At 37.0% G+C, this 17,621-nt stretch overlaps 1 protein-coding gene across 7 annotated transcripts in view; it reads right to left on the bottom strand.

Moving 5' to 3' along the window:
• SNX24 (sorting nexin 24) overlaps positions 1 to 17,621 on the bottom strand; it is a 91,105-nt gene that overhangs the window by 27,138 nt on the left and 46,346 nt on the right. For 5 of the 7 annotated variants that reach the window (XM_075079745.1, XM_075079750.1, XM_075079746.1 and 2 more), the window contains 2 exons: positions 15,792 to 15,875; positions 10,620 to 10,724 (listed from right to left, as the gene is read on the bottom strand). In XM_075079745.1, the coding sequence (XP_074935846.1) occupies positions 10,620 to 10,724; positions 15,792 to 15,875 (189 nt within the window). The remainder of the gene's footprint in view (positions 1 to 10,619; positions 10,725 to 15,791; positions 15,876 to 17,621) is intronic. The other 2 variants (XM_075079748.1, XM_075079749.1) reach the window with 1 other exon arrangement.

The raw sequence follows: 17,621 nt of genomic DNA, 5'->3' as shown, positions 1-17,621 counted from the left end.
GTGAAAATAAAAATAAAGGCAATTAGTGATGATGTGTGTGGAGATAGACAATGTTAGCAGAAGATAACAATTTGTTATTCTCCTAGGCTGCTCATGAGCACAGGACCTTCTCCCCATAATCCTTCAACATATCCTTCAAAGGGGACTTGCAAGATTGCATAAAAGCCAAGAAAAGGGAACACACACATGGGAATTATATCTAACACAGGAGACTCCAATTTACTGCAGGACCAAAGGAGAAGGCTCACTGACCACCTTCCCACAACCTATCTGAGGAAGACAGTATTTCCTCCTCTGTTCACCTCTCTTAGCTACTGATGCACCAGCTTGTACTCTTGCTTAAGCAGCACTTCTTGCAAAGAATTTTTCTGTTCCTGCGCTCTTTCCTGTCAACATGTCTAAAGAGGAAGCTCAAGAACTACTGCTTATTTAATTCAGTATCTTTCTAGTAAAACCCTGTGATTAGTTCCACAGGTTTTGGTTTGTTTGGTTGGTTTTCTGTGTTGGGTTTTTTTTTTGGGGGTGGGGTTTTTTGGTTGGTTTTTTTTCCCCTTTAGAATTGTCTATGCTAAATAATACAAACAACGTTAGATAAAAATATTAAAGTTATGGCACACTTCAAACTGAAGAACTGTCAAGTTAAGTTTATCAGTCAAACTTCAGTTTAGCTTCCTTATGTGTAAGGATTAATTTAATGTTGTTTACATGATCCCATACTACTACTTTCCACCAGAATCAGCTCTTCATCGAAGGCACAGAATGGATGGTATTCAGTTATACAGCATATATTCAGTATTCTGTTTTCTTCCTCCTACTTCCAAATGCGGCCTGTGTCTTATGTGCAAATTCAAACCCTGCTATGAAAACAAAATTATTTACTTCTTCATGAACTTTTTTCCCCGGCCCTCATGTGCAGTTTATAAATGTGTAAAGAGCATTAATGATTGGTCTTCAGTCACACAAAGAGTGCAGTCAAAAGAATACTATCAGATTGCATAAAGGCAATGAACTGGCAGACGTAGGTCTACACTACATGCTAATTTAGTGCTGCACACTGCTGAACAACCATCACAGAACATAGTGCGTTGCACTATGCATGCAATAACAAAATACTCTTTTACTAGAAAATAAGTTTCTCCCTTCATTGGCATTTCATTAAGTAACTTTACAGATTAGTTTTGAAGAAAAAGCCCTTAAGACTTGACTTGCCTTGAAAGTCCAATTTAAAAATGCAATAGCCATTTGTACACCAACAAAAAGAAGAATTAGCTTATGTAAAACAACATAGAGTAGGAAATGGAAATGTGTTTAAAATGCTGTAGATTGATTAAAAAGATGGGGGAAACTGAGTCTTTCTACTATACTTCAGGTGGTGGCAATAAAGACTCTCTGCAAGAATTACAGCTCCTTCTTTCTTTTCTTTACTATATTGGACAAAAATTGCTTGACTTCCCCCCACCCCCACAAGAAGCTCAAGCAAAATAACTATTTATTAAGGAAAACAAAAATTTAATGCCTACATGCCAAAGGAGGAGTTGCCTTCAGGATAAGGAAGGTGACCATTTCTTCCCTCATCATGGCTAAATGAAATATGTATCTCACACTTTGTATTGTCTAGAAGGAATCATGGCTATTAGCACAACTGGCTGTCAGCAGACTATAGTGACTACAGCAGTGCACTGGCACTTGAGTTTTAATATCACTTGTTCTGCTTTAACAGACTGTGACATCTTAGGGAACGAACTTAATTTCTTTCTCCTTCCTCTTAAAATACCTTATTCTGAGCATATGCAGGTCATGGCAGACCATTTCTCACTATATAGAACTGTACTAATTGTGCATTAATATGTTCATCTTAACTTGGGCGAAAGTGTGTGATACAACAGCATTATGATATACAGCATAATGAAAAGAGAATGAGCACTTATACATGGTTTCTAAACGTGTCATGACTTCTAATGTAAATTCTGCTTTTAACTGAGTAAAATTTATTTTGATCAGCTCTAACATGTAAGAGTGAAATGAGAGAGCTTGTGCAGCATGACTCTATACAGCAAGGCCAAACAGATTGGTGAAGGAAAAAATATGAATCATTAACTACAACATAGTACCAGTTGAAAAGCAAAAAATGTAACTCTTAAAACATAAACCAGGTAATTTTCCTAGGCATGTTTGAAAAATGCTTGGAATATTTCTGCAGGAAACACCTCTGCAAACAGACACAATAAATGGTTCTCCTTTAAATTATCTGCAGAATTATTTTGCTTTCCCATTTTCTCTTGCTTTCCAGCTCCTCTTAACAAATATGCAATCCTGCATGTGTCAAGCATGCTTCTTTAAAATCCACAGACATCTAAAACCAGCTATGTATCTGTACCACCAAAGAAACATGTATGCACAACAGAATCTTAAAACAGCTGGTCGCAGCAATGATGGATTTAAGTTATTAACCGATCAAAAAAAGATGGATGGTGGTCTGCTTTTCTTAATCTACATCATCATCTAGATCTATTTAAAGATATGTGGTACACTAACAAACTTAGTTAAGGTTTCGATAAAATCAGTAGAATAATCTGCCCTGTTACATTGAGACTGTATCGATCAATAAAATCACTTGTACTAGGAAAGTACTGTTAAGTACTGACAATCCCAGCCATTAATATTATTTAACACTCTGCTCGCTATCTTTAATGAGGACAAAGAACATTTTGTCTTTTTATACTTATCATACCATTGCTTTTAGAGCTCCTTACAGGTACAGGTACAGTTCAACCTTGATTACCGCAGACTAAATGGAGTTAGAGAAAGAAGACACTGAATAATTTTGGATAATGGAGAGAATTTTCAATGTGATTAATAGATGTGGGTGATTCAACAGACTTTCCAGCAATATATCAGTTAAATCTTATTTCACTGAATCCAACTTTTACTTGAAACTGCCTAATGCTAGACTCATTCTTCCCGATTTATTCACCTGCATTTAAAACAAAACTTGTTTCCAGAAACAGCAATCAGGAAGATAAGCATCCATTCTAGACTTGATGGGAATTTGGTTTTTTTCTGCAAATAAGCCAATTTCACCTTAAATTAGTTAGAAATAGATCCCAACAGTGAATGTGTACATAGGGCAATGGAAGGACTGCCTCTGCAGAAATCTTTGTGGTGGTTAATGAATGACACAAAGAAATCAAAGTGAATTCTATCCAGCTCCTGCTCTCAGATATGGAGAATGGTTAAACAGAAGCCTAGTGGGAAAAATCCCACAGGTCAGGCATGCACAGTACAAGGTGGAGAAGAACAAAAATAGGCCCACATTTTGCACAAAAGTTTTATAGCTTAAAATGTCTTCCTGCAAGTTCAGCTTTTAAATATACAGCCATTTACCTCCTATGTGTAAAGCATTTGGTCTTAAAAGGCATTAGCCTTTTTAAGAGGCTTTGCACAGTGGCATCTGACCTTCATACCTCTTAATTTTATCAATATGATTCAACCATGTCTTCTCAACCATATGATTCAATATTTTTTCTTTTAAGAATAGTGTTCATGATACATACAGGGCTCAGTTCATGAAAAAACATTAATGTTTAATCAAATCTAATAACAAGCTGAAACACAAGTTATGTTTTTAATTACTTTATGGACTATATAAGAAAGGTCATAATGCTTCAGACCAAAGGTCCATTTAGCGCTGTATCCTGTCTCCAAAAATAGTTATAAATGGGTACCAAGGAAGAGTATAAATGAGCAAAACTAACACGAGACATTTTCCTTCAATACACTAGCAGCCTTGGAAGTTATTTCCAGCTTAAGGACCTTCTATGCTTGATATAAACGGCTCTTCCATGAACCTTTCCAGTCTTCCCTCAAATCAATTTAAAATTCTGCATTCACAACACCCTTTGGCAAAGACACACACGTAATACAGGAATAACTAAATGCTTGATACAGAATGCATTTTGGAGAATAAAAAGGAAGAACAATTGTAATGAATATTAACATTGACAGAGTGGATAAACGTGATGAATGTGGACTGTGCAGAAATAAAACCTGAATAGCTGAATGATCATTGAATAGTACTAAGATCATTCTGTCATTACATTTCCAGAATTAAATAGTAACCAACTTGATTTATTTTTACTGGGCAAAAGCAAACGGAAGTACACATATCACACAGAGAGATCTCAATATTTCTAAACAACTCCAACAGCACTGGTCCAAAAATGTCCACCTCTACAGATGTTACATTTTTTTTCTTCTTTGTTATTGATAATGGAACGTCAAGAACTGTTCCAATTAGAAAGCACTTAGATTGCTTCTGATCCTAGAGAACTATGTCAGCTTCAACCAACCCGCAAACCAAGATGTCCCTGTCTTTATATGAAATCGTAGCTTTTGTTCTGCCTAGCAGAGCTCAGGCTGACTTTCATGTGCTACCATGGGACATTTTTTCCTCCTCAAAGAGAAGAGAAAACGGTGCAAAATCCTATGCATCACCAAGGATTTGTTTTCTCCACTTTCTGATCCTACTCCAGCCAAAAGAGCTCTGAAGCAGTATTTCAGCTACAGTTACAGAGGAGCACTCCGTTATTGAAAGGCAAAGCTCTAGCCAATACGCCATGTGAAATACTTCTAGGATGGCATCAGGAGTCTAGATGGCCCTTCTTAGAGCAGAGACCCCTCCAGCATTCTTGAGGATGGCCAACATTATAAATAACTGGGTTCACATTCCTCCTTGTTAGAACAGCAAGAAGCAACAGAAACTGAATAAGTTAAGCAGTGAAGAACTAATTAAGCTTCCTACTAGGTGACAGAAAATTATTTTTCCTCACAATTAGATAAAAAACCCTCCGAAATCAAAATATCTCATTCCCCCAAATGATAGTGAAAAGGGGCAATGACTGACACCCAAAGAAAGCAGAAGATTCTTATCCTCAGTTCCAATACAAAATACTGTATTAGCTCTGAAATGCTCTGCAACAGTGTTTCCAAATCAACAAAAAAAAAATGCTTTCAGTATTTCAATTTTTTTGAATTGAATCTAAAACCTTTATGAAGCAACAGCACACAACTTCATCAACTTAAAAGAAGATAGCTCAAAAGCTTTAAATACAATTTGTATTGATGATTAAAATCAGAGGGTTTTTTCTGTGGCCAGGGAAGATTATTTAATCCTTCCATCCAGATTTATTGATTTGTTCATACCCATGGTCCAGTCAGAAAAGGCTATCTATTTATTTATTTAAACTTTACCTCAAGGAATTTAATATCAATGTTTATTGAAGTAATTAAAGAAAGTCATCATGGCCGATGAAGAAATGACACCTTGGGATGGATTTTCTCCAAGATAGTTCTCCTTCTGCAGTCACTAACTTCAGAAATAGCTCATTTGTCTTCATTTTTTTTTCAGTGGCTGTTGAACTGTTCCCCCCAAAAAGAGTAAAAAATGCAATATAATAATGGGTTATTTTCTCCTATGTATTTCTGCTGAACTTACTCATAAAGAAACTACACATTATTCATCACTCCATCCACTGTTTTCCTAACTCCACCCTGCTGGAAACTAAGACAGCTAAGGAGTATAGGATGGGATTCTACTTTCTTAAGAGCAAAATCATAACAAATATGGTTTTATCTTTTTCAGGAAGGACTGGTAGTTAAAGTATTTTTAAAGAGAATTGCATTTTGAAGAATACTGAAATATAGGTCAAAGTGCTTCTCAGATCTCCAGATTATTTCCTTAAATGGAAAACAAATCTCTAGTCCAGCTTCATAAACTCCATAATTCATTTTGAAGATTTGGATTCCTGAAACTGCTGGAATGTTGAAGTTCATCAAGTCTTCAAGTCTCACAGCCAAGCAGCACTTTAACCAATCTTATCTCCAGGAATCAGGACTGTTCTTTTTGTAAAAAGTTCAAGAGTAAATAAAAGGCAAGTATGTTTTCTTGACCTCAGCTGAGAGAGAAATATTAGCTCCACATACTAACTCTCATTAGAGACATATGTACATATAGACCCTATATACATACAGAGCAGTTCAGAAGGTTTACAGCCCTCTGTTTTATATTAGATTCTTGCCAGTGACAACAAGTTGTTCTTCAGGTCACCCAGACCACAAGAAACAAGTTAGTATCCTGAAGCTCATCAAAAACATGGGCCTCCTCCAAAATCTCTCTCCATAACCAAATCATTTCAGTGAAGACTAGCAGTCTTGTGCTGAGGTGTGGGTACTACTTCACAGTGAATTCTGTTAACAATGCCTGTTATCTTGTTGAACTGATGGTATCAGCAAATGATGAGATTTCTTCTGCCCAAGGAGGTTAGGAAATATCTATTCTATTGAACTTTAAAAGGCAGACCACTCAAGGGGCAAGTCCCCTGGGGCAGAGAGACTGGATGGCAATAACATCCAGTGTCAGCTTACTGGGACAAGGATATGACCTAACTCTAAATTAGTAGAGAACAGGTGGCTAGAACAAATTCTTCCCCATTACCAATTCACTGGAAATAAGCTCCACAAAAACTGCTCCTCCAACACTACATCATATAAAATCTATTTGTAACAAATACTGATCAGATTGACAATGCAGCTGCTTTGATAAAATTAGAGAATGTCCCTCAGCACTACCCTTAGGAATCCCAATGTCTTCAATGTCCAAGATAAATCCCCAACTACCTGTTCAGTTGGTCCATCCACAAGATGACTTACTAAACTCATACACAGCAATAACTGTACAAGAGGGAGCATTTCAAGTGATTGGTATCTCCTTTAAATAGGCTTCCAAAGCAGACCATATTTCTCTATTGCATTGTGATAAACAGTTGAATATTATACAGTGGATTAAAAAAAAAAACAAATTAAAAAAACACCATCCAGAAGCTACAATACTGATTAACAGTCTGCCCTATCATAATCCACACTTCCCTTTACTTCCTGGTTCTTTCAAGCAAAGATATTTCTCCAGGCTCACGATCACAGCAGCATGAGTCACAGACTTTCTATGCACTTCTAGGCCTTCTCACATTAGAGGCTCCCTACACAACCAGCTACCTCAAATCTGTATCTTCTGCCCTTTCTCCGCATCAAGCTCTTCAGAAACATATGAAGGGAAGACATTTCATAACCATAAACAAATCATAGCTAAATTCAAATCTCGGTGCAACCTATTACTACTATCAGAGAGATTTTGTCAGCAACAGTGTAATCCAATGGTTTATTTTACAAATTTAAAATCAAAACTACCTGGTTTCTCATCTCTGCTGTATTACAAGCTGTAAACTCATATATACCAGTAAGTACGTATTAAGTCAGAATTTATATCACACGCTAATTGAATTATGGTAGCTATTAGCTGATAGCCATCACAAGGTAATTGGAGCTGGTTTAGTCCTCTTCCCCTGTCAGTAACAGGCATGCTCTTATCTAGTGACGATTAAACCAGCTCAACTTCAGTCCTGTGTGCTGTAGGTTAAGATCAGGCACAGAGACAGCTACCACGGATCAGCAGAGGAGCAATAGCTTATTGCTTCATAATAACTTGCTTGAATGTTTAGGGCCACACTCTGTCATTCGCTTATCTTTGCACCTGTTTCCTCATTAATACGCTAAACATAATCCTTCTTTCCTCTTGTCCGTCAGTTGATTTTTCTCAGTACTCACATGGACTCTGCATTATTATTATATATGTAGTTGAATTACTACACATACCAGTGCTTTCTAGACACGTGTTCCACAGTATTAAAAATGAAAGTTGTAAATTCTGCCCAAACTTTTAAAAAATGAAAGTCACTTAAAAATAACACAGATAAATCATTCTTTCACAATTCCATGAAAATTCGTCTATTATAACAAGAAAAAACCCCACTCAACCTCTCAAAAACGAGAGAAAAATAAACCATCTGATGAATATTAGCTGACAGTGGATACTGATAAATTTCAGAAAATTACTATTTGTATCTCAGAATTTAATAATATTTGGTTTAGCCATAATTTTGCTATTCTTCAGAAAGATATAATGAAATGTTTCTGAGCTCCTGTCCACCCACTCCAAGAAACAAACAACCTGTGCTGAAAGTATTTAAGAGGGGGGTTTCATCATGAAAGGTAAAAAAGAAGTAACAAGGTACTGGCAACTACAGCAACTTCCAGCTCAGACACAGGAATTTCTTGCTTTCTTTACTACTTTATAGAAACCAATTCTACTATTCTAATTTCATATAATTATTTTTATCTGAATTTAACTATAGAAGACTACTTAATTAAAAATATATTAAGAAGCCAGTATGATTAGACCATGTCAGATACAAGTTTGCATTTGCCTGCTATCTATCTGCATGGCATATTACTTCTTGCCTGAACAGGCTTTCAAGGTGCAAAGTGCAATAATGAGAAAAGAATATGTATTGCACAAAACAAATTATTTGAACATAACAATGCTCGATATCTGTGTGAGATTCTGGCTGGTCTTGGAAAAACAGTTAAAAACTACCATGGCTCCATAATAGTTTACCAGCTGTACAAATGGCTGGCTGATGGTAGTAGACAAATGGCTCTTACAGGTTAACTCTCATTAGTATTGCCTGAAAATATGTCTGCAATATTTTATGTACATGGTGTTAAATTAAAAATTGATCAAGTCTTGAAATTGTTGCACATTCCTACACTTCGTCTTGGAAAATGCTTTGCATTATTAAAAACATTTTAATAACTGAAGTGCCTTAATATGAAGTTCTAATTGTCTAAAATCAGGGTCTTATTATTTTAAAAGTTAAAATTTCACTGATGAGTTCTACTTTCTGTCAGCAGAAACAGAAATTAATGACTTTGACAAGAACATTAATGATTTTTGTTCTTATTTTAATTTAGTATGCATGTTAGTGTGGACATAACTTAGAGGCTTGTAATGTTTTAATCAGCTGATGTCCAGCATTAGTCCCTTCCAACCTAAACCACTGCATGTTCCTATGATAGCCAATGGTGACAGAAGAGGGGAAAAGTTAATTCGATGTACATGGTTGTACAAGAACAAGAGCTGACTAACACTTCCAGTAGGGGGAGATGTTCTTTTAAAGTTTATGCGCTATTAAAAAGTGTTAACCAATTTACTCCTATATCTTTTTATCAAAACTAACCTTGTAAGAGGAATCAACGCACGTGCCTTAGTAGCAATATTCTCCAAATGACAGTTGTATGAAAATTCACAGCAAATGGCTGTAAGAGTAAAACATACTGATGGTGGGGCAAACTGTGCTGACGGCCATCGAAACCAAAAAGGCCCTATTCCTTTCCAAAACCAAAGTCTCCCCAACAGCAATGTTTTTCACCCACCCAATAAATGTAATTTTTAGATGCCAAAGATGCTATAAATATCATAGAGCAAGAAGGAAAGGATTAAATTTTTCAATTTAACAATACTAACTAAATATTTAAAAATAAAAATTAACTATGTTGCCTGAAACACTCCCTGTATTTCAGAACAAAATCTGAGCTGTGTTTTACTCAGTTCTAAATTTCTTTTTAAATGTTGAATGTCAGTAGTAGTACTGTCTTGTGTCACACACTAATTCTATCCTCCTCCTTAAGAAGGCTTCTTTTACAAACCTTCCTGAGAATCAGGGAGGTTCCTGAGTGGTGTAGAACCATCTATTTTCTACAAATGCAGCTCAGTGTCCGTTATGTTGCAGTTCACTGCTCTTCCCGTTGTGCTGCTGCAACTGTAGATGATGACATATATCAGATCTCTCGAATTTTTATTATTTTTACTACTCTGATCTGAGTAAAAGTAGAATACTCTCACTCTTGCCTTCCTCCCAAAACAATTATCTTTTGACTCAGATAATTTCCTCAATCCCCTTCTATAAAACAGAACATGTATCAGCACAGCTGAAGGTGCAGTGAACTGAGAACATGTTTATAGGAACACCTTAATCTAGGTTTATCAAAAGAGAACAGCTGTGAAACTACACCACAGAGCATTCTTAAAGCAATCATGGCAAGAGTAGCAATTGCATTTATTAAAAAAGGCTGGGGTTTATCACAGGTATACTTAGCTGCCTGTATGTCTAAGTCATTCCTGAAGACTCCTTTTACAGTCTGTAGCAAAATCAGAACCCAAACAGGTAGCATCTGGGACTTTAAATGCAAGTTTCCAAACTGAGTTAAACAATTCAGATACAGGCATGTACAATAAAGGGGCATGAATCTGATGACCTGATTCTTCCCTAGTGTGTCTAAATGGAGGTGAGTTAAGTAAAGCCTCCTTACACCTCTTCTGCAACATCTTTGATTAGTACAGTCAGAACAACTTTGTAAAGAATAACATTATGTTCCCCATTTTAGGCATAGGAAAATGAGGTACTATGAGGTTTGCCAAAGTCAGACAGCAGCTTTTGCTAGAATCAGGAAAAAAGTGCAGAGCAGTCTGGATTTCTAGCTGCTAGTCTTGCTAAGCGAACAGAAATCATCACTGCTGGTAAGTATCCAGCTCATTTGCCCACCTCTAGAATTGCCTGCCAATAAAACACCCCACTTCATCCTAGCCATATCTTCAAATGCTTTGGATACTACCACTTTGAAAACGGATGTCACTCTTACTTTCACTGTGCTGAGAAGAGACTCACCTGCAAGTACAATTCCAAACCCTGCCGTCGCTGCTCCAGAACCTTGGGGACCCAATTTCTCACATGCTTTGAAGGGATCTCTGGAGTTCTTATGAACTTCTTGAGCTGCAAACGAAAAGAAACACAGACAGAAACAAAGTATAATAGCACCCCTTTAAAGTAAACATGTTTATGTTAGAGATGAGATAGTACAGGTAATTATTTTACCATGCATAAATGACAACAGCACAGCCATGAAGTTACTCACCTCAGCTCACTGAAATAACAATAGGCTTCATACCTACAAGTTGCAGTTGAAAATCTCCATGTCTACCTGTCCTGGACAGTGAAGAGGAACCCTACTAACAATTTCTTGTGACTAGCATCTTAAAACAAAACAGTAACAACTACATTAGAATACTTGAAATGAGTTGCCCATTAGGCAACCCGGGATTACACCTCACAACGTCACTGCAACCTACCCAGATACTACCTTGCTCTGTGCGGTGACAAAACACCACAACAATTTCTAGCTCTAGATTTATGCAACTATGAACAGCTGGGAGAAGTACAGGAAGGAGAGCTAAGCATTCCTCTGGAGAGCTAGCAATTAAGAGAGCAAAATATCTGTGCTCTCAAATGGCATCAAGAGATGGACAGTTGTTTAATATCTTATACAGAGAAACAGCAAGATTGCCACCGAAGGTATTTCCAGGAGACCTCCATAACTATTCCTCTAAAGATTCCCACAGGAAAGCTTTTATAGATACATATGGAAATGTGTATATGTGTACACATGAGCGTATATACATGTGACAGACACAAACACACATTCTGACAACACTAAGAATCCTCTTGCTGAAGCAACATATTTTTTCAAAACCAAAAAACATTAACTTTTTACTCAAAACTACAGAGCAAAAATAACTGGAATAGACTCCATTGCATTTTAATAGAAGGTGACATTAGACATTCTTCCTGTTGGATATTGCCTCTGAGTAAATCCGAGGCAAGGAATGCAAGGAAAGAAACTCAAAATTGACTTTGACATGCATACCCATGGGAGATGGAGAATTTACATTTCATCTTTGAGCTTGCTGAGATGTCACTATAGGAAAAAGCAGCGCCAACATATCAACGTCTCTACAATCACGAGTAACGAAGCGGCAGCAAAGAAACCTCAATTGCTCTGGAAACATTTTGCAACTTCCTTATTTCTTAACAATGCTAAATTACAATTCAACATGAAGTGAGAAGAACAATGTACTGAAACAAAGCCCCAAACCCATGTACTTTTACTGACTGATCTTAAAGCCAGAATCTAAACCCCCATTTTTTCCTCTAAATTGGTAAAGAATGTTGAAGAAGCTGTGGTCACAGCTGTTGTGAACTATGACAGCACCTGCAGAGGAGTAACAAATGAACAGAATGCTCCAATGAGGGGAGACAAATCTGAAACAATACAAGCGACCACCAAGGCCTAGCTGCTTACAAGATAAATACTCTGTGGCTGGTACCTCAGCTGATGATTAACAATCCTTTTGTGCTCTGTGGCCCTGTTATAAAAAGCATCCAATAAACAATTGCTTAAATGTGCAAGCACAGGTACTGTAGGTATAAAGCACATGTTATACAGATGTACAAAGAATAAATTATAAGCCCACTTTTTTATATTTACAATAATCCAATAATATATTGCAATAAATAAATAATTATGATGATGACAAAGAATATTAAGCAAATCTATGTCTATGTTTGCTATATTGCTTTAAACCTGTTCCTACAGGAGAAATATTTATTCGAGGACAATTATTGTCTGTAATACCTGTCCGTAACACTGACCTAATGCCTAATGCCTATTTGACATACTGTAGCCTCTATTTCCTGCAAGACTAAAAGATGGCTCAGATTTTCAGGTAAAGAATTATTTGTCTAAGAGTGAGAAGTCAATGATATAGACTGTGCACTAATTATTCTAAAATTTCAAATAACTTGCAAAAAGATGTACAGAACTTAAGACTTTTTTCAGATTTCACTGCAGTGGTTTTAACACTGTGACCTTGTGGCATTCTGGTGCTTAAGAAGAACTACCAACACTTAGAAATGTAAATATAAAAAAGTATAAAAAGGAATTAAGGAATAGATATGGAAGAATGGTTGTATTTTAACTATGCTATATAAATAATTTAATTCTTTACAAAAAAATCTTCATATGAAAAAAATAAAACTTTCGTTCAGACTTGAACACAACGCTGTAATGTGAATGGTACTAGCCTGAAAGGCTTGGTTTGTCATTCATAAACAGGTCAAAGGATAATGGCCTATGCAAAGTATTTAAAACAACGCCAACAGCAGTACAGATTTTCTGTTAAGGGAATAATTTGTACTCCTGGGGTAGCATGGCAGTCTTGAAAAAATTTTACACCTTTTCCACTACAGCCAGACAGCACAGGAAGCGGGGCTTTACTTTTTTACATAACTGGAATGTAAGAAAGGTTGAACCCAGGAAGGAAACAAATCCAGCCATGTTCTTGGAAATGGCTTTGTTTAAAGAAAAAAATGAATCAAAATAGTAATTGGCATTCTGATGAACAAATAATGTCCTATATGAGCAATGGAGTCCTCCTTCCTTCCTTCCTCCATACAATGCTAGTGGAGCATGTCCTTCTCCAACAAAAGGCATAATCTTCCCTTCGGCCTCTATTTCCATTTTCTACCACAGCTGTTCTCTACAGAAGCTTTGTTTCTCCTGCACACTACAGACATCTCCAGCACTAAGGGCACCTTGAATATGCAGAAAGTCTAAAGATACCTTTCCAATTGCCATGTATTCACAGCAATTTAGAGTGAAACTTAGATTTTAAATTAAAGGGGAAGAGAGGAACAAAAAATAAATAACCTATTGGCATGCTGAAAGCAAACTGGTATCTGGAGCTAAGAATAAATGGTGTCATGGGACGTGAACAAATTGTTCACAAAGAACAATCCAGATACAAGTTCAAAAAATTATTTTCCTATAAAAAACTGTTCAAATACACACCCAGCTTTTTTACGAGTGTCGAGATTTTCTGCCGTAACACAAAACAGAGAGAAGAAATGGTGAAAACGCATACCGTTATTACTAGAGAATGCTTTCTCCAGGATCTCTCTAACACTGAAAGCACTAAGAAAGGTTCAGAGCACAAGATCTTCCACCACATTTACTGAGTTTTTACTACAACTTCAAAAAGTAAGACTTAAGAAAAGAGGTATTCTGTTGCTAAAATATGCTGTGTGCTTTGCATCTGTACAATGAACAAATAAGAAAAAGTCACTATCAAGTTTGCAGATTAATATAAACAGACAGCAAGCAGATGAGGAGTAAGATGAAACAAACTGAAGAATGGTGCAAACTGTCTGGTTAGAATACCTGTTTCTCAGGTTTGTTTATTTTGCTGCTATTTCTGGAGAGAGACAAAGGGACCATAATTTATGGTTCTTCCAGTGTTCTAAGGAGAAACCTATGCAAAGGGAGTTACTGCGTAAAGAGGAAGCAGTGTACCTGGAGACAAATCTGAGAGCGAGACTGCAGTCATCCGTGATTTTTGTGTGGAGCAATTGTGCAGCTCCAGAAATTACAGTGAAATTAGACAACAAAGGGAAGAAGAAAAAGCAGAGACAGACAATGCTTTTCTTGCCCCAGTCTTGACCTTGGGCTGCCCTGAGTTGGAGGACCACGAGTGTGGGAAAAGTGACTTTCCATTTGTGGACACTGAGATTGTAAGGGACCAGCTGTACCAGCTGAATGTCCACAAGTCCATGGGGCCTGATGGGGTTCAACCCACAGTTCTGAAGGAACCAGTGTATATTATGGCAGGACCCCTCTCGATCACCTACCAAAGGTCTTGGGAGTCTGAGAAAGTCCCTGCAGACTGGAAGACAGCCAACACTACTCCAATTTACAAGAAGGGTGTGAGGGAAGACCTAGGGAACTACAGACTTCTAATCTAACTTCAGTTCCTCGAAAAACTATGGTGAAGATTATATTGGGTAGTGTTGAAAGGCATTTAAAGAACAATGCAATCATCAGGCACAGGCAATGTGGGTTCAGAGAGGGAAAGTCCTGTCTAGCTAATTTGCTATCCTTCTATGATGAGGTCACCCAGCCAGTGGATGAAGAGAAGCCAATGGATGTAGTTTTTCTGGATTTAGTAAGGCTTTTGATACAGTCCCTGACAGCATCCTTACATCCTGACACTGCAGTGGCAGGAGCTGTAAATGCCCAAGCTCCTCTCTGCCATTTGCAGAGGAAGCTCTTCCACACTGAAGGCAAGAAGCACCAGTCAAAGGAGCCGAGCATGCACTCCCTCCACTGCCCCTCTGAGCTACAGACTAACAAGCGTTCAGTTAACTCAGGTCCTAGGGATGAAGGACCGAAGCTCTTCATTGCAGCCCCACTACTGGCAATGGGTTGCAATGCTTTTCCAGAATTCTCCTTCACAATACTTGGCCTCCAATAAGGCAGATAAAAAAATGTAAAACTTGCCTTTCAGCTGCACAAGTGTATAGCAGCATCCAGTTCAGCCTAGAGGGGAGAAATCACACTTTTCCTTTAACAGTGATCAAAACAATTTAAAGAACAATTAGTGGATAACCAGTCTTCAAAGTGCTGAGTTCCCTTCTATATATTAGTAAGATAGATTCAGTAGACAAGCTTAGCAGATATTTTATATCACATTCTTTGTATGAAAAGCAGCAGAGTGAGATGGTCTACTTAGACTTTTTCAAGTCTAGTTTCCTGGTATATACAAGCTGTTTCCTCAGATTTATATATAGCTGGTTAGCAACACAATTTATAGAACTCACAAATTATTTGCCTAATCGGATAAAAACCAAAAACTTATTTGTTTGCTATAGGAATGCGTCTTATTTTGTGATTTTACAAGAAGAAAAAAGCCATACTACAGACAGCATTTTAGCAATACAGCATGTAAACAATAATCAAAAAGAAAAGGAGAGTTAGTACATCTGAGAAGTTATCATCCCTTTCCCCAAAATACAGAAGAAACTGAGTTAGTTGGGAACTCATTTCCACAGACAGGAATCACAAGACGTATTCAAGATAAACCATGTATAGTAACAATTTCAAGAGAGAGGAAAATATCACAACTAAGGCAAAACAAAGTTACATCTTATAAAGAAAGAGATCACTACCTTTTTATGAAGTGCATGGAACTCACTATACCTCTTCTCCACAAAATGTTTCCTTCCACTCATTAGCACCTCTATTTTAAAGACCTGAAAATTATAAATAATAAAAAGGATATTAATGCACTTGCACAAACAGTTCTGTGACACGGCTGTGACTGCACATTTTACCTCTGTCATTCTAGTAGGTGGTTCCAAAAAACCCATGATGACTCACAAGGTGCAGAAGTACAACAATGATTAATGGAACATATGGCGGAATCTTCTGTTAACATTTTGTTCAACAAACATATGAAAAGACAAGTGAAGCTTGGACTGTATACTGTACATTGAAAGCTAAGCATTAAAATATTCCCTTTCAGAAATATTTAATATATTTTGAAGTAATTACAAAAAAATTTAAGACAAAGGATGGTAAGAGCAAAAAAAGGAGAGAGAAAGAAATAAAGAATCATTCTTTTTCCCCTCTTACAATACAGCATACTAACACACTCACACATGTTCGGTAAGAACTGGATAACAAACATAGTATGTAATGCATGGAAAAGGAGAAATAAATGCAAATACTATATTGCAGGTTAATTTCCTCCTAGCCTACAAATTCATCTGCAGACTCAGTTGAGCTTCTGCTACTATCTACACCCTAGGAAAAAAAAAAAACCAAACAAGCAAACAAACATGGCAAATGCTTGTTTTCTTTGTATGATACATGTGACAGCTTTTGTTGCTGCCTCTGGAAGGTTGAAAGGCCAGGAGAAGCAGCTCTCTGGATCCACTAATTAGTAGTCACTAACATGACATTTTCTTGATTCTCAGGTCACCAGGTCAGTTCTGAGGGCAAGTGATGAGAAATATTTTGAAGTACTCAGGAAAACATGGTCTATTAAATGAAGAAAAGATCAGCAGAAAAGCAATACAGAAAAGGTGTCTGGTCTATCTATGAGTTCTTTGTCTTCTGGTTTGCTCAGAACACGCTGGAAATAATTATTTCCAGGACAATGAGAGATGGTGCTCAGGACAAATGATTACATCAAGACCCAAGACTTGGGCCAAATAAAAAGTTCTCTGAAACAAATTCGCAAACAGTGTTTATGCCTGAATGCAGAAAAAGGGGTTTCTGTCACAACATGCCCAGACAGCATTGATCAGAACAAACACAGAGAAACCGTGCTGGATAAACATTTTCTGTTGTCCACTAGAACCTGCCTTTCAAACAGGCCAAAATGCTATGGTTTTCACTGGCTAGTCAAACCACATTAGAAAGAGACACTGTTTTATTTAATCCAGACTGAAATGCATCTACCTTTGTTTGGATGCAGTATGGATGGGACTGCAATCATTTCACACCAACGTTTACATTATCAAAATTAGTTCAGATCGTTGTAATCCATCAAAACAACTTGTGCTACATTCTACCTCTTTGAAAAGAACTATTTCTGTGTCCTAATCACTGGGAGCAAATGACCTTATTTGGGTGCATTGATTTTTTTCTCCCCGCCCCCCCCAATCTGTTTAGACTATTTTGGGAGAACAGCTATTGGCTATTAGACAATTTTCCTCTACACGTGAAAAATCTTCAAGGCACCCTTAGGAATATGTTCTAAGTTCAGAGTTGTAAAGAGAATCACATGCAAAGAAAAATCAATGTAGGCTTTTTTCTTTAGTTGAAACTTAACATCCTAATTATATGAGAGGAAAACATTATTTACATTTTATATTCTGCACACTGTATGAAAGAAATAGTTCTGCAAGGAACTATTGTCAGGAAAACCACTGCATTGAAGGAGTTTCAAGGATCCTTTGGTGTGAAGAATGGATAACATAATACGAAATTAG

The sequence above is a fragment of the Phalacrocorax aristotelis genome, chromosome Z, assembly GCF_949628215.1.
Source record: "Phalacrocorax aristotelis chromosome Z, bGulAri2.1, whole genome shotgun sequence".
In the NCBI taxonomy this organism is placed as follows: domain Eukaryota; kingdom Metazoa; phylum Chordata; class Aves; order Suliformes; family Phalacrocoracidae; genus Phalacrocorax; species Phalacrocorax aristotelis.
The sequence above is the reverse complement of the archived record's forward strand: the minus strand, read 5'-3'. Positions and strand labels throughout refer to the sequence as shown.